Source organism: Cervus canadensis, chromosome 21 (genome assembly GCF_019320065.1).
Source record: "Cervus canadensis isolate Bull #8, Minnesota chromosome 21, ASM1932006v1, whole genome shotgun sequence".
In the NCBI taxonomy this organism is placed as follows: domain Eukaryota; kingdom Metazoa; phylum Chordata; class Mammalia; order Artiodactyla; family Cervidae; genus Cervus; species Cervus canadensis.
Genome location: NC_057406.1, coordinates 4,022,625 through 4,047,817, shown reverse-complemented (window position 1 = coordinate 4,047,817; position 25,193 = coordinate 4,022,625). Strand labels below are relative to the sequence as shown.

The following is a 25,193-nucleotide window of genomic DNA, read 5'->3' as shown; positions in this document are numbered from 1 at the left end:
CCAGGCCTTTGGAACGTTCTGTGCGTTTCTTAGAGTGATGACCGAAATGGAGCTTTTCATGTGCCAGGGGTGAATGTTGTTTCTGGGCTTCAGATGTGACTTTGGGGAACACTGGGGTATGCAGGTGACAGCGGCAACTCTGTCCCCCACCTGCTGACGTGTCTTGAGGTTCTCTTCCTGCTGCCCGAACCACCCTGACTGGGGTGAGGAGGGAGAGACAGGTGTATATTCATCGTCCCAGGCGTGGTAGAGAAATCTCAGCGGGTGTGGAGGGTGTGGACCCTTAGGGAGCCCCCCTTGTGGGAGCCCCGGGGGGCCCTCTCCTAGTCCCCGTCTTCCTGGAGGCCCTGTTGGACCGGCTGGGATTTGGGGGGGGTCAGTCAGATGTTGTGGAGTGTGTGCTGGGATCAGCCCCTTTAAGGTTCCTTTCAAAACCAGGACCTATGAGGTTCGGGGGGCAGCAAGCCTTGGGCTCAGCTGGCTTTGCTATTTCCTGCCAGCGTTTAGAAGAGGCAGCCGAGTCAGGCGTGTGTCTTCCCCGTCCGGGGAGAATCCCCACGGGGGTGGAGGTTGAGGGGTCCGTGGGATCCGCTGTGTTGCGTGTCTGGCTTCTCCATCAAGAGTCTCTGCCTGTGTTTGCAGAGGTGCTGCCACTGCTGCCTGCTGGGGCGGGCGGCCCAGGCCCAGGGCCAGAGCTGTGAGTACAGCCTCATGGTCGGCTACCAGTGTGGGCTGGTCTTCCGGGCGTGCTGCGTCAAGGGCCAGGAGACGGCAGACTTTGCCCCGGGGGACGGTGGGGACCTCCAAGAAACAGGTAAGTCCCCCTTTTCTTCCCTCTGGGGCAGGGCAGTCAGTCAAGGTTATTTAGAGAAGCAGAACCCATAGGATGTGGGGAGGGAGAGACGATTTATTTTAAGACACTGGCTCACACAGCTGGGGGAGCTGGCAGGTCTGAAGCCTGCAGGCTGTGTACGCGGGCCAGGTGCCCAGGGGAGCACTGATCTTCCAGCTCAAGTCTGAAGGCCGTCTGCTTGCAGAGCTCCTTCTTGCTTGGGGGAGGCCAGTCCTTCTCTTAAGGCCTTCATCTGATTGGATGGGGCCCACCCACTTGATGGAGGGCAGTCTGCTTTACTCAAAGTCTGCTGATTTAAGGGTCAATCTCATCTAAAAAATACCATCCCAGCTGTGTCCAGACTAGTGCTGGATGAAATATCTGAGCACCGTAGCCCCACCAAGCTGACCCCTAAAGCTGACCATCACGGGTGGTGTGGGCTTGCACGTTGACCATTGCCTTAACTCTGCAGAGACTGGTTCTGGTTGTCAGAGCAGGGTCATGTTTCTCACTGTCCTGGAGTGAAACCAAGGGCTTGGAATCTGGGATCTGACGAATCTGTGTGCATGTCCCTGTCCTGATGTATTTGGGGCAAACTGATGGATCCAGGTCTCAGTTTCCTCATCTGTGAGATGGGGACGCCTACAGTCCCACTTTCTCAGGTTGCTGGGATGAAATGGGAGAAGGGGTATATGGCGTTTGCCATCACAGTTCATCTCATCCCTCCAACTGCCTCGGGCAGCGTAGGTGGCTGGCCATGCTCTTGTTTACCCGTGTTTCACAGATGAGGTCCTGGCATTCAAGGTCACATGGCCGACTCACGGCGGAGGCAGAACTCTGGCCTTCCGATGCCTGGCCAGTGCCCTCTCTCCATCTGGAGCTGATGACATGTAGACAAGAGGCTGGGGGACCACTCATTAATAGCAGTCTGTGAGCATTCAAACATAGATATTTATTCAGTGTAGGGGTGAGTGACCCCCAAAGCAGCTTCAAGACAGCTCCCAGCTGTATTTCCATCAGTTTAGCTCCCCACCCTCCGTTTGTCTGAAGCCACGTCAATCCTGAAGCCTTGGGGCATGGTTCAGTTACACGGTTCAGGAAACTTCTCCGTTGTCTAATCATCTCTTCCACTTATGCAATGGTTTCCTGTGCCATAATGGAAACAGCCCTGGAAAATTTCAGGCGTCTGCTCTGCCCCAAGCTTGCTGCCTGCCCGGGACCTTTGCTTTCTCAGTCTGAGCTCCGTCTGCCCTCTGTTCAATGTGGGGAAGGGGCAGGGAGCAGGTCAGAGGAAGAGCTCACAGACCAGTGGTCCCTAAGCCAGGCCATCCGTTCCTGTGGCTTTGGGGTCCTGGGTCAAATGACCCGTCTTTCGTTCTTTGTTTTGACTTCTCAAGTCCAGGGCTCCGCCGTGCAGCTGACTTCAGATATCTTAGTCATAAAGGGAACTGGAACCACGTTCTGGCTCCCTCCTTGACTTTTGAAATCAGAGATGACGTTTTCACTTTAAACAAACTCAGATTCTTCACCCTGGTGGAGACTTTCTCCTGTGTCTCCGGGGAGGACTTTTGTTGATTTATATCTTGGTTCGTTAATGGTCTCTGAGCTTTTCTGTTGCTCCAGATGTCTTATTTCTCCCTCATCTTTCATCTGCTTCATTTCTTGCTCCACACTTTCCTCAGTGTCTCTGTGAAGACTTCCCTGTGTTCCCTCCTCGCTCAGACACAGACCTGCCTTCCTGTCTTCCGCTGACGTTTACTGTGGGCCTACTGTGTGCTACCACGGGGCCACATGGGGGGCCTGCAGACCAGTGCTGGCCTGAGGTTAAATACGTACAGAAATGGACAGTAAGCCTTTTAGAAACTTCTCCAAGCATCTGATACAGAGTAACCCATATCTGGCTGTCCCTGGTGGCTCAGATGCTAAAGAATTGTCCTGCAATGCAGGGGACCCAGGTTCTATCTCTGGGTCGGGAAGATCCCCTGGAGAAGGAAATGGCAACCCACTCCAGTATTCTTGCCTGGAAAATCCCATGGACAGACAAGCCAGGCGGGCTGCAGACCATGGGGTCGCAGTGTGAGACCCCATGTGAGAGACTAACACTCTCACACACACACACATCTGTTTAATCTAAATATAAAGTTGGGATTTGTGTCTGTTTTCTTAACCTTCTTTTTCTAATAAGCTGTATTTTGAGTTATCAAAGTATTGTTATCTTTGATATTGTTGCTGTTATATTGAAGTATAAGTTATCTCAGATGGGGGAAAGAGCGCTGTTCTTTTGGGTAGAACTGTGCTGGGGTGTATCTTGGTTATGCCCATTCTACAGATTGGACGACTGAAGCTGCAAGAAGCTTGGATTCCAGATTCCTCTTCTAGCATTCTTTGCCCAGCATACTAGCTCCCAAAGAATGTTATGGAAATCTTAATGACTTCATCACCCAGGTAGTAGTCTCTCACAAATCCCCCTGGCCTTGTCACCGTGAATCCTCTGGAGGGTGGTTCCGATCACCCTGGCCTGTGCCTGGACGTGGCAGGGACGTGGGCTTTGCCAGGATGTAATGCCAAGTGAATGAAGGGTCCCCAAATCAAACATTCTTTTTTCCTCTCTCTTTTTTTTAACTTCTAGTATAGTTGATTTACAGTGTTGTATTAAATTCTGCTGTACTGCAAAGTGATTCTGTTATGCGTATATGGACGTTCTTCTTCGTATTCTTTTCCGTTATGGCTTATCACAGGGTATGGAATATAGTTCCCTGGGCTGTCCAGTGGGACCCTGTTGTTTGTTCGTTCTGTTTGTAAGAGCTTTCATCTGCTAACCTCAACCTCCAGTCCATCGCTCACAAGACCCTCTCCTGTGGCCACCCCTGGTCCGTTCTCTGTTTGTGGGGCTGTTTCTGTTTCATAGACAGCTCATTTGTGGCATATTTTAGATTCCACGTATAAGTGATATCATGTGGTATTTGTCTTTCTCTTTCTGACTCACTCCACTTCGTGTGATCATCTCTTGTTTAGTCGTGAAGTCGTGTCCGACTCTCTTGTAGCCTGCCAGGCTCCTCTGCCCACAGGATTTTCCAGGCAAGAATACTGAAGTGGGTTGCCATTTCCTTCTCCAGGGGATCTTCCTTACTCAGGGATCCCAGTTCTTTACCATACCCAACAGGGAAGCACTGTGATCATCTCTCGTTCAGTCACTCAGTCGTGTCTGACTTTTTGCAGCCCCACGGACGGCAGCATGCCAGGCTTCTTTGTCCATCACCAACTCCCAGAGTTTGCTCAAACTCATGTCCTTTGAGTCGGTGATGCCATCCAACCATCTCATCCTCTGTCGCCCCCTTCTCCTGCCCTCAATCTTTGCCAGGATCAGGGTCTTTTCAGATGAGTCAGCTCTTTGCATCAGGTGGCCAAAGTATTGGAGCTTCAGCTTCAGCATCAGTCCTTCCAATGAATATTCAGGACTGATTTCCTTTAGGGTTGGCTGGTTTGATCTTGCAGTCCAAGGGACTCTCAAGAGTCGTCTCCAGCACCGCAGTTTGAAAGCATCGGTTCTTCAGCGCTCAGTCTTCTTTGTACTCCGGCTCTCACATCCATACATGACCACTGGAAAAACCATTATTTTGACTATATGGACCTTTGTTGGCAAAGTGATGTCTCGCTTTTTAATACATTTGTCTAGGTTTTTCATAACTATATTTCCAAGGAGCAAGCAGTCACCATCTGCATTGATTTTGGAGCCCCTCCAAAAAATGAAATCTGACACTGTTTCCACATTTTCCCCATCTATTTGTCATGAAGTGATGGGACCGGTTGCCATGATCTTTGTTTTTTGAGTACTGAGTTTTAAGCCATCTTTTCCACTGTCCTCTTTCACCTTCATCAAGCAGCTCTTTAGTTCCTCTTCTCTTTCTGCCATTAATGATCATCTCTAATTGCACCCAAATTAACTGTTCTGAGCAAAGGTGCTCCCAGCCCCCCAGCCTAGAGATGACTCACACCCTAAAGGTCTTTTGCTTAGTTTCTTCCCAGCTAAAAAGTTCTTTGAATTATTTAGGGACCCTTCCCATATTTTAATGTGAAAGTGAAAGTGTCAGTTGTTCAGTCACGTCCAACTCTTGCGACACCGTGGACTGTAGCCCGCCATGCTCCTCTGTCCATGGGATTCTCCAGGCAAGAATACTGGAGTGGATTGCCATTTCCTTCTCCAGGGTGTCTTTCCGAACCAGGGATCAAATCCAGGTCTCCCGCATTGCAGTCAGATTCTTTACCATCTGAGCTACAAGGGAAGCCTTCCTGTGTCTTTTGCATAGTTAGTGTCTATAAATTATGTTACATTGAAATTTACTGCAGAATTACTAATGTGTGTCTTTTTACTGAGGTCTGTTTTCCCAGTGAGGGTGTATCATGCTCTCACATGTATGTGTTTTAGAAGACATGGGAAGGTAGAAGGAAGAGGAGATCAACAGAGAGATGGACACTGTTTCCATTGGGTCACATTTCCTTTCAGTCTTTTTTCTGTCTCTCTTCGCTTCTCCCCCGTAGACGCAGCTGCACTGAGGAGACCCTAGATTTGTGCTTTCCCACCTAGCCTTGTAATGTGATGGCTGCTGAATTGCGCTGGAGTTGTGGTCACTGTCATTCCATCTTGTGGAGGGTCCTCCTTAGCAAGGGGCTTGGTTTTCAAATTGTCTAGGGATTCCTGGGTGTATCCACCCAAGTTAAAAGGGCTAACGCATTTCCTTTATGTCAGAACTGCCAGTGCAATACCACGCTTTTAAATTCGGGCCCTGGTCCCCCACTGCATCCCTCTCTGTTCTATTGCCATGTTGAATCTCTTTTAAAAACATTTCTATTTATTTATTTGACTTCAGTGCGTCTTAGTTTCAGCATGCAGGATCTTTTAGTTCTGACATGTGAACTCTTCGTTGCATCTTGTGGGATCTAGTCCCCTGATCAGGGATCAAACTTGGGCCCCCTGCACTGGGAGGGCAGAGTCTTGGCCACTGGGCCACCCCCTCTATCGAGTCTTTTTGTGAAGACGGGGGCCTTGTATGTGCCAAGTGCTTCACACTCAGAGCCGGTGCTCAGATACCTTTGTTGAATGAGCCAAGTGAGTGACTATGGATGACTGGCACTAAATTGAGCTTTGCAGGGCAAGTGGATGAAATCCGTGTATTCGCTTCCTGGGGCTGCCCTAATGAGGCATCGCAGACTGGGGGGCTTAAACAACAGAGATATTGTCTCCCAGCCTGGAGGCCAGAAGTCCGAGACCATGGTGTTGGCAGGGCTGGGCCTTCCGAGTATCTCCCCCAGCATCCCTTGGCTTGGAGATGACTGTCTTCTCCCTGTTTCTCCACTCCCTTTTCCTCTGCATATCTGCCACTGAGTCCAAATGTCCCCTTTTGGTAAGGACTCTCATCTTAGGATTAGGGCCCCCTCTCACCACCTCATCTTAACCTGATCAAATGCAGTGACCCTTCTCCAAAATAAGATCACGTTCCCAGACACTGGGGGTTAGGACTTCACATCTTCTGTGGAGGTGGGGGTTGGTGGGGGGGGACCCACAGTTCAACCTGTAACAATAAGCTTTCACCAGGTGCATCGCTTTGTTTGGAGGGTGTGACTGAGTTTATAGTAGGGCTGTGGCTGCATTTGTGGAAATATTCAAGCAGTGCGGACAACATAACCACACTTGGCATTGGGTGGATGGCTAACAGACCCTCATGCCAGTGCTGTTTCTGTTATAATGGGTCTTTGCGAGATGTAGCGACATTTTGTTTTGTAAGTGTGGCTCTGTTTTTCAAAAGGATAAAATGAACACTGAACTGTTTATAAGGAGATGTACAGACAGGCATTAGCTGCCTGGCATTTACAAGAAGAGAAAACATCTGGAGTTGCCTGTGTGCTCATGTGGGTGTGGAGTGCCGTACGGACAGCGTGTGGACAAACGTCTCTCTGCCTCTTTCCCCTTAGCTAAGGTTTCTGAGATCGACGAGGAACAAGAGGACCCCTACCTGAATGACCGCTGCCGAGGTGAGCCCGGCGCCTCCCCGAGGCCGGCTGGTGGTTAACGAGGCCCGAGGGAGGGCCATGCTAATCTCTCTGGGAGTTGACCTCAGGCTCTGCTCAGGTTCACTCGGATTCACCCGAGACGTGCCCTTTGGCTGGGAGTCAGCTGGAGGTCCCGGTCACCTGCACTCCTGGGCTCCTTCCCTTCCTCTCCTCCTCGCTGGGACCTGGTGGGCGAGTGAGGGAGAGGGTGGGCTTCTGGCGAAGAGGCTGCATTCTTGTGGCTTGTAGCGAAGAAGCTAGCATTCAACGCCCTTCAATCACGGCCCACAGACTCAGTTGATAACTCTATGGGGGGGTCACTCTGAGCAGGGACCACCAAGGCTGGCGCCCCTTAAGGGATGGGGGTGAGTGTCACTTCATTTTGTGGCCTGGAGCTCCAGCCGTACCATCTGTAATATCCCTTTGTCTCATAAGAGTGATGCTTTCAAATTTAAAGTCAGTGGGGCCTTGCAGCATTGTTTTCCTTAAGATAAGACTTTATTTCTCACGATGGAACATTCCTACACGTTTGGACTGGCAGGTCTGCTCCCCGGGGACATTTCGTGACTTGCCTTGTGGTTGGGCTTTAATTAGGGAGCCAGTTTAATCACAAAATAAGGTGGTCTGTTACAGTGACGCTTGGCACCGAGGCCTCAGGTGGGGGAAGGGAGAGCAGAGGGCCCCAGAAAGACCCATAATCCTTCCTGGGGAGCGTGGGAGGGTCTTCCTAGAGGAGGGCGGGGGTAGCTGGTTTGCAGTGGGCCAGGATGGACTAGGCAGGGGAGTGACGTGGGTGGGGGGGCTGCAGCAACTGGAGCAGAGCCTTGAAGACCCCTAGCAGCAGGCCCTGGTGGGCGGTGGGTCGGGGGAGGGGCAGGGAGAGGGGAAGAGGCTGGAGAGATGGGCAGGCCGTGCAGGCCCTGGGCAGCAGTCCAAACTTTATTTCGTGGAATCTTTGTTTGGTGGAGGTTTGTCCCCATGAGATTAGCTCTTTGAGCATCTCGCTTGCTGCCCTATGGGAAGCGTGGTTGGAGGGGTGGGTACCAGGTGAGTGAGCGGCTGGAACTGAAGCAGTGGCAGTGGAAGTGGGGTATTGGGGCCCCACACACCCCTCCATCTGTCAGATCAGGGCCAGACCTTGGGGGTCTCCCATGGGAAGGGGGTTGCTGGGAAGGCTGCGGTGGGCTCCAGCCTGGGGAGCCTGCCTTTCTGCATCAGTCCCCCTTGAGGGCACTTCCTCTGGCCCCATCCAAACAAAGAGAAATCACCAGGAGGTCCCTGGGTACGCCAGGCCTCCGCTCACATTTGCTCTGATTCCAGGTGGCGGGCCCTGCAAACAGCAATGCCGGGACACGGGGGAGGAAGTTGTCTGCTCCTGCTTTGTGGGGTACCAGCTGCTCCCAGACGGCGTCTCCTGTGAAGGTAAATGTCGTCCTGCTCCGAGAGCCTCTGCCTCCGCTTGACACCCAGGCAGGGCCCGCTTTGCACAACTAGGGGCCCTGTTTGTAGGTGAACTATGGCCCAGGACCAGCTTTCCAATATCCTGCAGCCAGGGCTCTCAGCCAGAAGAATGTGAACACTGGGCTGGGAAAAGGGGGTGGGCTTGGGGTCTGACCGGGCTCTGAGTCCAGGATCTGCTGGGTGGCCCTGGGGGCATCCCCAGCCTCTTTTTGCCCCCCATCTGTGAGATGGGGGAGATGGAGGGAGGGGACAGCCCTGAATAGAAGGGGGTCTCTAGGGTCACACGACTTCAGTTCGGGGCCTGGAGCTTGCTGAGCAGATGCTCAGAAGGAGCAATAGATCTGAAATAGATCAGCCAGGGAGACAAACCATTGCTTTCGTTTTGCTCTGGTGGGGAGCACCCAGGGCTCCACTCCGGTACAGAGCGTGACTATCACAGACCCGGGGGACTTGATGGATGCAGAGAACTGACCCTACTCTGCTTCCTGGTCCGTTCCTTCTGATGACGCGTCAGGATCAGTTGTCCTTGCCAATTCTGCATTGCCTGTGTCTCTCCTAGATGTCAATGAGTGCATCAAGGGCAGCCAAAACTGCCGGCTCGGAGAAACCTGCATCAATACAGTGGGCTCTTTCCGCTGCCAGCGTGATAGCAGCTGCGGAACTGGCTATGAGCTCACAGAGGACAATGACTGCAAAGGTACGGCAGGCTCCGAGTCGCAGAACCTCGCCCCCGGGAGCAGATGTGATGTGATGAGAAAGTGGCTTGGGGGGTCCCGGGCTCCGCATGCTGTGTCCCCTGGTGACTGCCTGGGGCGCCGGCCGGCCCTGTCACTAGTGAAGACTTAGCTTCTTTACCGTCATGCTGAGTTAATGACAGTGGAGAGTTTGGGTTTCTGAAAAGGCTCAAAGCACGATCATTTAAAAACGAGACGGGGGCCGTCCCTGCCGTCCAACGGCTGGGGCTTTGCCTTCCAGTGCAAGACGGTGTGATGAGTTCGGTCCCTGGTCAGAGAACTCATATCTCCCATGCCTTGTGGCCAAACAGCAGAACACATAAAAGGGAGGCAATATTGTAACTATATAAGAATAAGGACTTAAAAGCAATTTAAAAACAACAGCAAGACCCGAGATGAATTTCAGGTGCTCACACGTGCGTTCTACTCCCATCCCCCCCCCATTTGGTTTTTTTTTGCACAACAGCTGCCGTCCATCTGATTCCAGCCTCCCTTGAAGTTCAAAGCATGTTCCCTTCCGCTGCGTAAAAAGCATGACATTTTTGGCTGCTGACTTTTCCCCGCCAAACCATAGATGTTATTTGGCAGATAAGCCTTTGATGAGGATCTGTTAGAACATAGTTTTCTGTTGAGGGTTTCCAACCCTTCAGAACGACAAAACCACTTGTGTAAAAACGTTGGTTGAATTATGAGGGTAACTCAAAAGCAAGTCACACCCTCCTGACGTCTGAGGGCCTTTGGGCGAGCTTGGTGCTCCCCACCCCTGCAGACTCACTGGGCGGTTTGGACCGCGAGAACCCAGGGGCCCCACCAGCTGAATATACACTTCTGAACATCTGACAGCCCATGAACTTCAAGGGAAGGGCAGCCAACACGTTCAGTCATGACAGTCACCATTGTTAATATTTGGAATATTGCAAGGACTGAAGAATGAATAAGTTTATAGGGACTGTGTTTATTGCCACTAAGATCATCATTGCTTTATAATCTAAAACTAAACATGTGCTTAGCCTGAAATGAAAACCAAACCAAACCAAACCACCTATTGCCAGGAAAATGTCTGGGTTATTTATTATATAACAGAAAATTTGCATCATAAGAGCCTTGGGGGGGTAGTCAGAGTTTTAAGTCTTTAGCAACATGAGCACTGTTTGGCTAAGGCTCTTGCTGTATGTGCCCTCTTTATTGGAATGTTTTGGGTTATAGTCTGAATAACGAGCATTTAAAGAAAAGAAAAAAGCTCTCTTGTGATTTTAAAGTGTTGTAAGATGCTTCTGGCAGGACTCTTGCTAACAATTTCCTTTTTTTATGATGTACCAGATATTGACGAGTGTGAGAGTGGTATTCATAACTGCCTCCCCGATTTTATCTGTCAGAATACTCTGGGATCCTTCCGCTGCAGACCCAAGCTACAGTGCAAGAGTGGCTTTATACAAGATGCTCTAGGCAACTGTATTGGTAAGACACCGCTGCCAGGGCTCACAGGGTCCGCCAGGCAGGGGAACCGTCCGGCCGTGGGCCCTGTCTCTAGAAGGCGGGGTCCTGCACAGGGCAGACAGAACAGGGTTGGCAAGCTTTTTCTATAAAAGGCTGGATAATAAATGGTACATTGCAGGCCGTGCAGTCTCTGTTGCAACCCCTCTGCTCTGCAGGTTGCAGCTGGCAAGCAGCCACAGTTAGGTAAACAAGTGGGCGGGGCTGTGTCCCAATAAAACTTTACAAACACAGGCGACAGGCTGTGTTGGGCCCCAGGGGTCTAATTTAGCAATCTCCGATGCATTCAAGAGAGCTTGAGTTTTGAAATCAGAGACACTTGCTGTTGAACTGAGTGAACTGAGTGCGTGCTAAATCACTTCTGTAGTGTCTGACTCTTTGCATCCCCATGGACTGTAGCCTGCCAGGCTCCTCTGTCCATGGGATTCTCCAGGCGAGAATACTGGAGTGGGTTGCCATTCCCTTCTCTAGGGGATCTTCCCGATGCAAGGATCGAACCCGCGTCTCTTATGTCTCCTGGATTGGCAGGCAGGTTCCTTACCACTGGCGCCACCTGGGAGCCCCAGGGAAGCCCTCAGTTAGTTTTAAACACTGCTGCCCTGGGACCAGCCCAGGAGACAGGAGGTGGGCCTGCTTTCTCCTGCAGTCGCCACCTGGCTGGATCACTGTATGCTCTTGGCATTTGAGTCCAGGTCTGCCACCTGTCCTTGCCCTCTGCCCCAGCAGAAGATTCTGGGTCCTCCCTTGAGGTCAGACAGATGTCCCCCTGGATGTGAGCTGCAGGTGCCACCAGCCAGAACCCATGCTACTGGGGCTGCCCTGTCACCCCCCCGGAAAGGCTGGCAGCGCCACGACAAGGGACCGAGACTTTCTATCTTCTGTCTGTCTCAGGCCCTTGCAGATAAATCTGTATCGATCTTTGATTTGGAATGGTGGTTTGGACTGAAAGCCCTGCCCCCTTTGATTGCCATTCCAGGATATTTAAAGACAAACAGCAGCAGCCCCTTAGGATGGGGGTGATTTTATCTGCAGCCAACCCCAGTCTTTGTTCCTGAAACGCCCCCTTTTCACGGGAGGCATCTGAGCGGTAGGGGCCTCAGCTTGGCCGCCCTGGCCCCTCGCCAGCCCCCTGCCCACTGAGCTGTTGTCACTCAAAGAAGGGGGCTGGGGAGCAGGAGGCTGACTGCTCTCCCGGGGCCAGGAGGGGGAGGGACCTGCCCAGACTTGCAGGGGGCTCGCAGGGGGCTCCGCGGAGGAGGGCGTCTGTCAGGGCTGGAAACCCTGACTCATGGCAAAATCAGCCCGAGTTCCACACAGAAGGAGCATTTGCAAGTCTCGACTTAGCCCCGGTTTCCCACTCCCCACCCCCACCCCAGTTTGGGGGTGCCCCTCTGTGCAGGGGAAGGGGCCAGAGCAGGAGCCGGGGGCCCAGCTCCCCCCACTCCCTGAACTTGGGTCTTTGGAGGTCCTAGAGGGGTCTCTCTTTTCGTGTGCCCACAATCCTTGCAATCAAGTTCAGGAGCTTTTGTTTTTAAAAATTCTTATTGATTTAAAAAGTTTTGTCCCTCTTTATCTGTAAAAAAGCGAGCAAAACCCAAATGTAGAAAGGGACGGCTTCTTCCCTGCTCGGCAATGCGTGTGAGTCCTAGACTTTTGTTTTTATTCAAAGTGGGACCAGACAGTTCTGCCACTTGCTTTGTTTTTGACCTACTGATGTGTTTTGATATCATTTCATGTCAGTACCTTTATGTCATCTTTTTATCGTGCCAAACAAACCTTCACAAGAAAGTAAATCGAGGAAAAAGGAGGAGTGTCAGGACGGTTCAGGGCCAGGCAGTCCCCCTCTGCCACCCTCGATCCTGGGTTCCCTGCTCACACACTGCCGGGATGCCACCCTCCCTCCCGCAGGATACGCTGACCTGTGGTGGGAAACTCTGGCCTCGAGTATAGCCAGAACCATCTTCCTGGGGCTTCTGGAGCCAGCCCTGGGCCCCGGGAGCCTGTCTGTTCCCCCCTGGCCACACCGGGCGGCCCCGTAGCTGCAGGGCTCCACCCAGGGGACCAGCGCGCAGGATGGGAGTGGGTCTTCGCGGGCAGAGGCCTCCTTCCCAGTCACAAAGCATAGAATGTTCTAGGCCTTTCAGGTCTGGTCATCGAGGGCCTGGCCACTATCATGTCTTCTCCAGGTTTTCTCTCTTCCTCTGTTTCCCACCGCCGGCCCATCTTCCTTTCTGCTTTGGTGAGGATGAGAGAAGAGGCTGGCACTGGGCTGCCTGCACGGCTGATCCACGCCAGGGGTGCTGGGTTCTGTGGTCATGGGTTAAACAGAGCAAGCGGGGGTCCTTGGCAGCTGGGATCATCCGGGCTTTTCCCATGTGGGGCCCTAAGAGGCTTGTACGAGGCCTTCTCACCCTTCTGAGACCTTGTCTGTTATTTGCTGTTTGTCCCCTCTCCCGGCCACCCATTCATTGGCTCCCTCCCTGTGGCCTGGGCCCTGCCTTGTGGCGCTCACAGGCTGGAGAGCTCACCCCTCTGTGGGGCGCGGGTTTTCTCAAGGGCCACCGGTGTCCGTGGTGCAGGATTTGGGAGCTGTAGATCTGATCGTGCACAAGGCTTGAGGGCAGGTAGCGGTGTTGGTTCTGAACGCTGCGTTAGTTCTTGACACACGGCCGAGCTTTCTTCTCTGAAGGCCTAGAGCATAAATACCAACCTCACTGATCCTAGGGGCTGTCACAGCCACATGGGAGCAGCCGTAGATGCATAAAAGCTCGGGCCTGGCTGTGCTCCAGGAGAACAGAATTTACAAAGACAGGAAGGGGGCTGGATGTGGCTGACAGGCTGTGCCCACCCCAGATTTCAGGGCCCTTGTCGCAGCCGGGAAGCAGGAGACCCTGGTTCTGTATTGAGTGGGCCCCGGCTCTGGCCTGAGTTCAGGGACTTTCCTGTTTCTAAAATGCAGATTTTAATCCCTGTAAGCCTGTCTTGTGGGTTCGATGTGGTGGTCGAGGGCAGGACTGGAGACAAAAGCTTTTGTAAACTGTAAAGTGCTGTGCCGGTGAGACCGTTCTGACAAAGGCTATTGACAGGGTGAGGAGGGACCCAGGCTGGCTGTTGTCTGGGGAGGATGGGGCTGGGCTGTGAGGGGAGAAGCACAGCTGGTCCTCCACCATCACCCCTTCTCTTAGCCCCCGATGATTATAGGTGATTTGGAAAACCTTTAGGCCCTTTCAGAAGGCTTCTTCTGGTAGGAATTTCACTCTGCAGTTTTGCACCAGGGCTGATCATGAGCAGCCATGTAAACCCAGTTCTGGTTGGTTTACACGCGTTGGGCCTGTGTTCGTCACAGGAGTCCCCCTTCAGAGGGGTGTGCAGTCAGGGAGGGAGCCCACTGGGCCGTGAGCTCAGAGCTGCCCCTCCCCGGGGCCAGAGTTCACACAGACCCCCCTGGACCCCGGAGTAGGGATGGGGATGTCGGGGGAGCTGTGCCGCAGAGGCTGTGCTTATATGAGAGGTGTATCCACCTGGCAGACTGGGGCGATGGCTCCCCAGGCAGGCCCAGAGTGGGGATCAAGTGGCTCTGGAGGCTGAGGCCAGAGGCTGGGCTGCAGGACAGACCGGCCACGTGGCTGGGAGGCGGGCGGGGCCTGCCAGTCACTGGAGGCGCCCAAAACACTAGTACCGACACGGAGGGGGCCGCCACGTCTGTGTTCCTCACCCCTGCTCAGTTCAGGGAAGATACTCATTGACGGTGTGGAGCGTGTGAACCCAGGATGGCACCTAAATTGCCAAGTTCACTGGGTGGGACTCACAGGCGGTGGCTTTGGCTTTCGTGCAGTGGAAGATGGAGGTGTTGAGGGCTTAGGGGCAGGGAGATGGGCCCGGTAAGGGGTGCTTAAGGTGGGGTGTGCTACTGAAATCTGGAAGCCGGTGGGGAGGTTGTGCTATGTGGTCCAGGCTGAGCGCATCATCTTAACTCCATCTGTGGTTTTATAAAGAGGAGGAAGATGGGAGTTTTTTGGAGATCTGGGTGCTGGGTTTGGGAAAGCCCTCAGGTTTAACCCTGCCGTCTGTCTTTCCCCTCGTAGATATCAATGAGTGTTTGAGTATCAGTGCCCCATGCCCTATTGGGCAGACGTGCATCAACACGGAGGGCTCCTACACGTGCCAGAAGAACGTGCCGAACTGTGGCCGTGGCTACCATCTCAACGAGGAGGGAACCCGCTGCGTTGGTTGGTATTAAAAAAGAAAGCCAGTTTGAAATGAACTTTTCTGTCTGCTCCAGCACAACCCTCCCTTCTCTGGAAGGAGAGAGCAGATCCCCAAAGGAAGCTGTGTGTACCTGTTCATCTATCCCATGGCTGGTCTCCAAGCCTAGGTCTTTACTGGCTATTGCCTGGACCGTTGCAGTAGAATGCCAGCGCACCTACTGCCTCCAGCTTTGCCCCTTCAAGTCTGTCCCATTCATTCTGAGCTGAAAGCTCTCTCGCCCTTTCCTGCTCAGAGCTCCTTTTGCTGATGACTCCTCACTGGGGCAGACAGAGGACTGATGCTCCTGCTTGGAATTCGTGCGTGTGTGAGGGTACTCAGCCGCTTCAGTCGTGTCCAACTCTTTGCGACCCTATGGTCGCAAAGGACCCTATAGGGGTCTAAAGGACCCTAAAGAACCCGATAGCCTGCCAGGCTCCTCTGTCTATGGGATTCTCCAGGCAAGAATAATGGAGTGGGTTGCCATGGTCTCCTCCAGGGGACTTTCCCCAACCAGGGTTTGAACCCACATCTCCTGCTTTGCAGGCGGATTCTTTACCATCTGAGCCACCAGGGAAGCCCTGCTTACGATTCAGTCCTCCTGAATTGAACCCAAGCTCACAAACTTTTTAATCCAGATGGAACAGGTCTTGCTGCTCCCCCAACAAGCCCTGCCCGTCTCTGTCTGTGTGACTTTTGCTCTTACATCAGTCCCTCTGCCACCTGCTCCTACCTTCCTGTGGGTTCAGGCAAAGGCATCTTGCGCCCATCCTGCCCAGATCCCTGCCACGCAAAGGAGTCTCCTCCTTCCTCAGCCTCTCCCCAGTCCTGCGGCACTTCCTGCTTTACTTAACTGGGGCCACTGCTGGCTCTCAGTAGCAGGAGTCCCCCGAGGGTAGAGGCTGCGTCCAGTCAGCTGTCTCCCCAGTGCATAGGACGTAATCTGGGAAATCACGTTGAAGAATTAGATGGTGCCGCTTTGTCAGTTACGTTTTAGCAGGCTCCTTCCTTGCCTTCCGTTCTGATCATGCCCCCTCCCACACTAAAGGGTTTTCAATGTGTCTTTCTTTTCTGCAAGATGTGGACGAGTGCTCTCCCCCCTCTGAGCCCTGTGGGCCGGGGCACCTGTGTGTGAACTCCCCTGGAAGTTTCCGCTGTGAGTGCAAGGCCGGGTACTACTTCGACGGCATCAGCAGGACGTGTGTGGGTATGTGTGTGTATCCCTGCGGGGGTGGGGATGGCTGGCCAAGTGACACCAAGGAGAACCAGCCTAGGCTGCACCTGCAGTGACCGTGGTCTACTCCTGACCTCTGACAATCCTGGGTCCAGACAGTGCTGGAGAAGAGACCTGGATCGGGAGACCCCCATTCTAGTTCCAGCCGTGCAGCTCCTGAGGGGTGCTCCCGGGTGTAAGCCAGGTTCCCCACCTGTAGAACAGGTGCTCTGCTAGCCCCGAGACTCCAGCCCCCTGGACAGATGCCCCAGAGTCTTTGTGATTTCCCAGAGAGTCACCGCTGACCTGCAGGGTGCAGGGCCCAGAGCTGTGTGCTCCCTCTGGGCGGTGAGAACCCGGGATGGCATGGTGACCCGAACTTGGGGAACCAGGACAGATCCTGCTAGTGGACGCCTGCCGCCCCCAAGCCAAGGTGCTCAGGAGAGGCTGGTCCCTGCCCTCCCCTGCTCAGCCCCACGACACCTTTGTCGGGTCCCAGAAGACCCTCCCTTGGGCTCCAGGATGGAGGGCTTGGGTGGTTGGCCACATGCCCAGACATACTGTCCTGGAAGGAGCGCGAGGCTTCCCCAGTGGGCAGAGAGGCAGGGTGGTCCCAGCGCCCCCACTGACTTGCTGTGGGACTGGTCACTGCACCTTTCCCCAGGAGAGGAGGGCGGAGGAAGTGGGGGACAGAGGTCGCGAGCTGACAGGGAGGACGCTGCCTGAGCCGCCCGCCCGCTCCGTTTCAGACATCAACGAGTGTCGGCGGTACCCGGGCCGCCTGTGCGGCCACAAGTGCGAGAACACGCCGGGCTCCTACTATTGCAGCTGCACCATGGGCTTCCGGCTCTCCTCCGATGGCCGCTCCTGTGAAGGTGAGGGCCGGCCGTGGGCGGGGGTCGGGGGGCGCTGGGCCTGCATCTGCTCCTCTTCCCCGAGCTGCCTGCCTCCCCGCCGCTCTCCCGGCAGGCCCGCTTGGGAACGACTCACTTGCACCCCAACACGTATCAGATGATGTGTCAGCAGGAGCGATGCCTCTCAAAAGTTGCTTGTCAGGGATGATGGCCCTCCTGGTTTCTCCTGGGTCCGGGGAGTGCCAATAACACCTGTGCACACATGAGGATGGACGAGTGGGATGTGGCTGAGAGTGTGGAATCCAAGGGCATCTGACCCACCGCCTTCCTCACGTGACCCTGGGGGGTGGCTGACCTCACCAGCCTCAGTGTCCTCATGGGGGAGATGAGGTTGTTTATGCCAAAGAGGGGGGCTTCCCTGGTGGTTTGGTGGTAAAGAATCTGCCTGCCAATTCAGGAGATGTGGGTTCGATCCCTGGGTCAGGAAGATCCCCTGGAGAAGGGCATGGCAACCCACTCCAGTATTCTTGCCTGGGAAATCCCATGGACAAAGAAGCCTGGCGGGCTACAGTCCATGGGGACGCAAGAGTCAGACATGTCTTAGCCACTAAACAACAACAATGACAGAGGGAAGCAAAAGTTGGATGCTTGTTTAAAGTGGTAAGACAGATTTTATTTACATTTCTGCAATAGAGGAGAGGGAGTTTGGCATAAACTGGTCTTAACTCCACCAAGACAAAAGGTGCAGGCTTTCTAAATGCTGGGGCCTGCTGAGGAGCAGCACGGAAGGATGTTGAGGTCGGCGGTCAGTGCAATTAGGCCGGCTGTGTGTGCTCACTGGCTCTGACCCTCCTGCAGAGTGTAGGAGTTGAGGGGGGGCTCCCTCTTCTTGACTGCATTTCAAAGGCTTGGTTCCCATGTCCTCAGAAGGACACTCCTGGGTTGCAAAAGATACATCTCAAAGGGACAGAGGCAGGGTTTACATCTGCAGGTTTTCTGAAGTAAATGCCTCTAAGGAAAAGGGAGGTCAGGGCCTACAGTCTGGCGTGGGCTGGAACACACAGCAAGTTCTTTGGCAGTGTGGAGCTTTCCCAGGCAGGCATTTCAAGGGTCATGGTCTGGGGCTGATTCTGATATTTGGTCAGGTCTCTGGTGGGTGGATTCGACCAAGTCGAACTGGTGCCAAGAATAACACTGCCTCCCTTTGATGGGATGGACTGAGATGTGATGATAAGCCCAGGACCTGGCACATAGTAGGTGCTCAGCAGATGTCATATCTTACACAGGAATTTGGTGAGGAGGTCAGCAGAAATTGAGGGTTTCTGGCCACCCTCAGCAGTCCCTCACAAGCTCCCTTCTTTGCAGCGCAGTTCCCAGGGGCTGACCTGTAGAGCCAGCCTCCAGACACGGCAGGTCTTATAATTCTGGATTAAGAAGGATGATCACAGATATGCCAGGATGCACCCCAGCATGTAATTCTCACCCCGAAGGATGGACAGTATGAGGGGCTCCTGGGTGCTAGGCTTCCCCTGAGATTCTGGGATTCGTCCCCAGGAACCAGACCCAACACACAAACGTAATGACAAGGAACCAGATTCATGCGTGGCGGGATGGGGGGGGTCCCTCGGGCCTGGGTTCAAGTCCCAGCTCTGTCACGTTTATGGTCTTGAGAGTAACTTGGCATTTCTGGGCCTCAGGGTCCTCATCTGCAAAACAGGGCTAGTGAGACCCACCTAGTACCACTCGTAGGGGTCATGAGGATGAAACACAATGGAGGCTGTCCAGTGTTTCACGGTGCCCCGCGTGAGATGACGCGCTCGTGACGTGCAGACTGCTGGCATCGTTGTTACTGTCGTCTGTGGCTTGTGCTCTCCGTGATGACTCCTGAACGACCGAATAGTAGATACTCCTACCTGTTAGTGGACGATTTTGCCCCAGACCAGGGCCCGGCCAGCCTTGCTGCGTTATTCCACCAGCGAGCAGTCATAAAGCACCCTCTGCCCCAGGTGTGTAGCGAGAACATGGTTCCTGCCTTCAGGGAGTGTCCCTGGGACGTGATGAGACACCACGCTGGGCAGAGGTGACCAAGCGCGCAGGGGGTCAGGTGACAGCCAGGCCAGGCATGGGGGGCTGCAGCGGTGAGAGGGGGTGAGACAGTAAAGGACATTCTCCCCTGCTCACCCCTCCTGCCCTGCTAAGAATTAGCAGTAAACAAAAGTGAGAAGGGACTTCTGGGCCCGAGGTCGGCAAACATTTTTCTTCTGAAAGCCACACAGTAAATATTTTAGGCTTTGCCAGCCGCGTCCCATGTGCCTCCTTAACTCTGCCATTGTAGTGTGTAGGCAGCCGTGGACTATGGCAAAGGAATGAGCGTGGCTGTGTACTGATAAAACTTTATTTGCAAACACAAGTGGTGGGCCGGAAGGTTGCTGATCCCTGTTCTAGGCAAAGGGAACAGAATCAAGAGCTGCAGGGTAGGTGTGGCTTGAAGCCGGCAGTGGCGGGGGTGGGGAGATGCCGGAGCCCCCAGCCTTGAGGGGCTGGAGCGGGAGCCTCTCTCCCTTGGGGAAACCTCAGGCAGGTCCCTGGCCCTACATGTGGCAGCCTCTGCCTCTGTGTGTGTGTTAACTCGAGGGAGGTCATGACCCCTCGACCAGGAGCCCAGGGACTCAGTTCTGAGCGGTGGCCTCGGGGACCCTGTCTCTTTCAGACGTGAACGAGTGTAACAGCAGCCCCTGCAGCCAGGAGTGTGCCAACGTCTACGGCTCCTACCAGTGTTACTGCCGGCGAGGCTACCAGCTCAGCGACGTGGACGGGGTCACCTGCGAAGGTGAGCGGGGAGAGGCCTCCTCTCTCCAGTCCCCCACTCCCCGCTCCTCCTGGCTGGCGAGTGGCCTGGGTTTCTTTTCTCTGAGATGTGTTTGGATGGACTTTACCCATTGTTGAGAGTGAGGTTTGTAAAGGAGGAAACCCACTCCTGGATTTTCTTTAGTGCCATAAAACGGAATAGTTGTGATGGCCATGGGTGCCGCCCGGACCTCGAGCAGGGCAGGGGTGGCGGAGGCGGGGCCTAGGAGGCACATCCCTCACTCGACCCTTGGCCTCTGGCCTTTCAGAAGCCCCTCACAGTCCTGGGCCACCCTCCTCTGTAACATCCGGGTTCATCCCACCCTTACCCGGTGGTCAGAGGATGAAACCAAATGATGATTCAAGAGCACTTCATACGTGCCTGGCACAATGTTGGTGCTCAGAGGGCAGCTGTTTGTAAGGTTATTCCTATTTTTATTATATAATGTGTGTCTGTTAGCATGTTTATAATCATGGCATCAGGATGGAGCCGGGAGGGTACCTCTGTCTGTGCCATTCCAAAACCCTTGGATCCCCTTTGTTCCCCAGCCTCCCTCTCCCTGCCCCGCAAACTTCACACCAAGAACTTGCTGTGTGGCCCTAGGCTAGGTTTTCTCCCTCTCTGGGACTCAGCACGCCCTTCTGGCGGGATGGTCTCAGTGGCCGCCCCAGCCCTGGCACTTTGAGACCCTCTGTGTCCAGCTCACCCTTGGGGCTGACTTCCAGGTCACAGCTCAGCCCACTGGGGGATGTAGCCCAGCCTGGGTGGGGGGTCCACACGGATGCTGAGGGTGAGCTTTGCCATCGCAGACATCGATGAGTGCGCCCTGCCCACGGGGGGCCACATCTGCTCCTACCGCTGCATCAACGTCCCCGGGAGCTTCCAGTGCAGCTGCCCCTCGACCGGCTACCGGCTGGCCCCCAACGGCCGCAACTGCCAAGGTGAGTGGGGCAGGGTCCCGGGGTCTCCCAGGCCGTCTCGGGGCTCTGCTGGGCGGGGGGAACCTGAGGCCCAGCAGCCACAGCACAGATGGGGTGCGTTTCGGGGGGACGACTCTGTATCCTGGGTGTGTCCTCGCCCCACGGTCACCCTGGTCTCCCATACTCAGGCACGCTTATTCAGCGGGGGTTCTGAGTCCTCCTGTTCTGCCTCAGGCAGCCCCGGGGAGGCCGGAAGTGGGGCTGATAGCCTTTAAAAGGAAGACGTCCAGCATCAAGGAGGCAGGACTTCAATACCCAGCAGACCCCACAGCTTAGCATTGCTGTTTAGTCTCTCATTAAGTCACTCGACACACCCAGGCCCTGCCAGGAGTTAAGGGCAAAGCAGGGAACCGGTGGTGCAGGCCTCTGTCCCAGGGCGCTGGTCTCCCCTTGGCAGGGGGATGGACCTGGTCAGGGTGAGTCCCCACCCTGAGGTCTCTGTATCGAAGAACTTTATGGCTGGGGTTCCCGCAGGGGCCAGGGATCGGCTAAATGAAGGGTGAGTGGCCTGCATCCTATTCTCGGCTCCCAGTTCTAAGAACACGCCAGGGGTCATCGCATCACTGTCTCTTGGGTTACTGAGAGGGGAGCTAAGGAGATATTTGTGAATGAGCAACCCCAGAACGGGCGTGCTGGCCTTACCCTCAGCAATGGCTGCGGCAGCTGAATCAGAGGTTGGGACTGTCCAGCCCCTGCAGCGAGCCTCCTACGGGGCTGGCGGCCCGGAGGCTCTGGGGGCCGGGGTTCTGCAGATGTCCTTTCTGGTCATGAAGGGGGTTTGCAGACTGTGATCAAAGGCAGCAGGAGCTGCGGCGTTTGCTGGGAGGGACTGCTCGGCTATCCAGAGCTCCGGATGGAAGTCGCTCTGTTTGCACATTTCTGAAGGAGCAGATGACCTGGCCAGGCGCCCTCACCGCAGCCTGGGGTCCTGCCAAACACAGCGAAAACACATTCCTGAGCCTCTCTCGGGCTTTGAGACTGGGGCCTGCTGTTTTTGCACCAATGGTCAGGATTTGGCACCTCTTCACAGATGCCTCAGGGCTTCCCAGGTGGCGCTAGTGGTAAAGAACCCGTCTGCCAATGCAAGAGACAAAAGAGATGTGGGTTTGATCCCTATGGTGGGAAGATCCCCTGGAGGAGGGCATGGCAACCCACTCCAGTATTCTTGCCTGGAGAATCCCATGTACAGAGGAGCCTCGTGGGCTACAGTCCATGGGGTCACAAAGAGACCCAACTGAAATGACTTAGCACGCATACATGCAGCTGATGCCTCTAGTATGGTCACGTCCCCTGGACCCACCATTTGGCTGCTCCGGACAGTTGTGGGGTGGGGGACGACTCCTGATGTGCCCCAGGCCTGGTTCTGGTCCAACCCAGATGGCCACTGACTTTGGAAACTGGGCACAACATAGACTCCCTTTCCGCCTCAGTTTCCTCATATGTAACGTGGGGCTAGTGGCTTCTGCCTGTTCCCTCCTCAGATGTTAGAAGTGGCATGTGAGGTAAGGCTGATGTACCTTGAGAGCCTTGGAGAGGTGCTGGCTGCCTGGGTTCAAAACTCAGGTCCCCCACTTATAAAATGTGTGGCCTTAAACCAGTCACTTAAGCCCATGAGCTCCTCCTAAAAGGAGGATAATAACCAGTACTTGCCTCATTTAATTATACTGAGAATCAAGTGTTTCCTGTAAAACACTTCAAGGGCCATCATTTAGAGGTTGCTGTTGTTACTATGCTCACTCCAGGGATCATGAATAGTCGGTAAATTAAATTTTAATCTCCTATAAACAAAAGAGCTGGCGCGGGGCTGTGCTCAGGAGAGCAGCCAACGGAGGGCAAGGATGACCTGATCCCCCAAACCCTGGGCACCCCCATCTGGGCCGGGGATGGCTTGGGGGGCCTCAGCCTTCACCGTGCTGCCTTGGGGTCTCCTGCAGACATTGATGAGTGTGTGACCGGCATCCACAACTGCTCCATCAACGAGACCTGCTTCAACATCCAGGGCGGCTTCCGCTGCCTGGCCTTCGAGTGTCCCGAGAACTACCGCCGCTCCACAGACACGTAAGTTCCTCGGGCCTCGCGCTCATCTGTCTGTGTCGGCCTTCCTGGGGGCCGGGCTCCCGGCCTACACGAGGCGGAAGGGGGTGTTCATGAGCTGTGTCCTCCCACGTGGGTCTTGGGAAGCTCAAGGATCCCTGGTTCTTAGGCGCCTAAATGCCAGTGAGACTGGTCTCAGAGAAGGAAATTGGGCTCAAACGGGCTGAAAGTCGGCGGGCCTCCTCGCTGACCCGCCTGCACGTGGAGCCAGGCAGAAACCTGGCCTCTGCTTCCTGGGGTGGAGCCTTGGGCAAGGGACAGCTGTCTGGACCTCAGTGTCCACCTCTGTGGGATGCAGAAGGCAGAGCGTGCCGACTCGGATGGAGGTAGCGATGACTCTGGGTGGGTCACACCTGAAAACCAGATTCTGTCCGACCCAGTGATGGTGTGGGAACAGCACAGAAGGGTCTGGGTTCTCAGCTTGAAGCTGTGTGTCCATGTGTCATTGTAAGCTCACTGACTCTCAGGCCACGGGATGTCTGCTGGGGTGTCCAGAAACCCTGCTCTTCAGGGAGCAGTGACGACCCTCTGGTCTTACCACACACGACCCCACCCCTTGCTTTGTTGGTTGGGTTTCCTTTCCTGCCCCCAGAGATCGTTTCAGGGAAAGCTCCTTGGTGGGAGCCGATCTCAGGAGCGTGGATGCGGGATCCCTTCCCTCCTGGCCTAGGCAGAGCCAGCACCCAGCCAGGCTGCCTGGGAGACTCGGCCTCTTGACCTTGGCCCTGCTTCTCCCGCCATCTGGGGCAAGGGTCCCAGGCCCTGTCGTGTACTTGTTCTGGCCTAAAGCTAGAGCAGGAGATGCTCTTGTTCTTCGCAGCATCGGGGATGTTCAGCCTCTGGCCTCACCCCCTCCCCACCCTCTCTGTTTCCCTAGCAGGCCTTCTTGCCAGTAGGGAAAAGCCATCTCAGGGCTGGGTTTGCCAGCACTCAGCCTTCCAAGAGCCGGGGGCTTATACAACAGGCAGTGCTGGTGCTCCTGAGCCGGAAAGAGCGGTCATGTCCTTTTTCTGAGGCTGAGCTGCTCCTGTCTGTCTGTCCATGCTCCCTCATTCCCTCCCAGGCCCTTGTCTGTGTCTGGGTTCGAGGATTCTGGAAGATGGGCTGGTTGCTATCGACCTCAGACTCAGGTGCAGTCACAAAGGCAAACGGGGAGGAGGAGGCTGCCCTGCACGGGGTCTTCACGCCTCCGACGCTGGGGGTGGGCAGGCTGGCATCGCATGCTGAGACTGTGGCTGCGGTCGGCTCCCCTCCCCGGTCCTCACACGTGGGTGCTGTGGAGTCCTTCGCCGCGCCGCAGCTGGGGACGGTTTTAATTATTTGGGGACTGTTCACCTTGAGCCTACTGTGTGCGGGCACCTGGGCAGACAGTGGGCCTGCAAAGGGCCCTGGTGCCCTGCTCTGAGCCCAGGAGGAGCCCATGCAGAAACAGCCGTGGGCAGAGTGCAGGTGTGCTCTCATCAAGGAGGGCTTCCGGCTAGCGGCGGGGTTGGGAACAGAAGGCAGGGGTACTTAGAGTTGGTGAGAGGGAGGGAGTGGAAGGTGGGATGGGCGTGGACCTGCATTAAAGGACAACAGAGGAGTTCCAGCCAGGAAATGGGGTGCCCCAGCAAGGAACCACGCCTGCTGACTGAGGGGTTGATGCTCCAGGGCGTGGTCTGTCCCCATCACTTGGGTTCATCACCCTGCTCCCTGGGGGATGATAAGGAGGGAGCACCATCATTGTCTGTATTAAGCGCAGGAAGTGGGCGCCATCCACGGTCAAGGTGGGGGTGGGGGCGTTGAGGCTCTGAGCAGCCCCTCCAGGGAAGACTGTGGACCCATTGAGCAGGTGCTGCTTGCCAGTGCCACCCAGTGGCCGGAGCAGAGGCTAGGAGGTGGGTGGAGCTGGGAAAGGTGAGTCCTCTGCCCTGAGGGTCCGGTCTGTGACCCCTCACTGTTCTCAAGCCTCACGGAGATGCTGTGGCATTCTGGAACGATCTGGCTTTGGTGTCAGCTTCACTTAGGTTTGCCTCCCAAGCTCGGTCCATTCCAGGTCCCCTGACCTTGCCCTTTACCGTCAGCAGGTCCCGTAAACTTCTTACTGTAAAGGCGTTGTGGTGTCGCCCTCTGGGTTCCTGTTGGATGACCTGCGATTGTGGGGATACGGCTCGCTCTGGGTTCAGCCTGGGGGGCTGGGGGTAGGTGCCCCCAGGCACGTTTTACTGCCAGTATTTATGGACGGAAGGAAGGCAGACGGTGGCCCTGGTGTCTGGTTCAGGACAAAACCTGGGAATCTGCCTGGAGGAGGAAGGAACCAGGCCTGGGACTCCCATCCTGCCCTCCCCGCCTGGCTCTCCTGTTCCTCGGTGCCGTGATCTGGGGTCTTGGTCACCTTGGGGCCCGTTTTC

General features: G+C 55.0%; 1 protein-coding gene across 2 annotated transcripts in view; it reads left to right on the top strand.

Annotated features, from left to right (window-relative positions):
- The window catches only part of FBLN1 (fibulin 1), an 81,382-nt gene that overhangs the window by 20,155 nt on the left and 36,034 nt on the right, over window positions 1–25,193 (top strand). For both annotated transcript variants that reach the window (XM_043440105.1, XM_043440106.1), the window contains exons 4-14: window positions 643–814; window positions 6,803–6,862; window positions 8,201–8,302; window positions 8,901–9,038; window positions 10,396–10,533; window positions 14,655–14,798; window positions 15,893–16,021; window positions 16,777–16,902; window positions 19,592–19,711; window positions 20,539–20,670; window positions 22,644–22,767. In XM_043440105.1, the coding sequence (XP_043296040.1) occupies window positions 643–814; window positions 6,803–6,862; window positions 8,201–8,302; window positions 8,901–9,038; window positions 10,396–10,533; window positions 14,655–14,798; window positions 15,893–16,021; window positions 16,777–16,902; window positions 19,592–19,711; window positions 20,539–20,670; window positions 22,644–22,767 (1,385 nt within the window). The remainder of the gene's footprint in view (window positions 1–642; window positions 815–6,802; window positions 6,863–8,200; window positions 8,303–8,900; window positions 9,039–10,395; window positions 10,534–14,654; window positions 14,799–15,892; window positions 16,022–16,776; window positions 16,903–19,591; window positions 19,712–20,538; window positions 20,671–22,643; window positions 22,768–25,193) is intronic.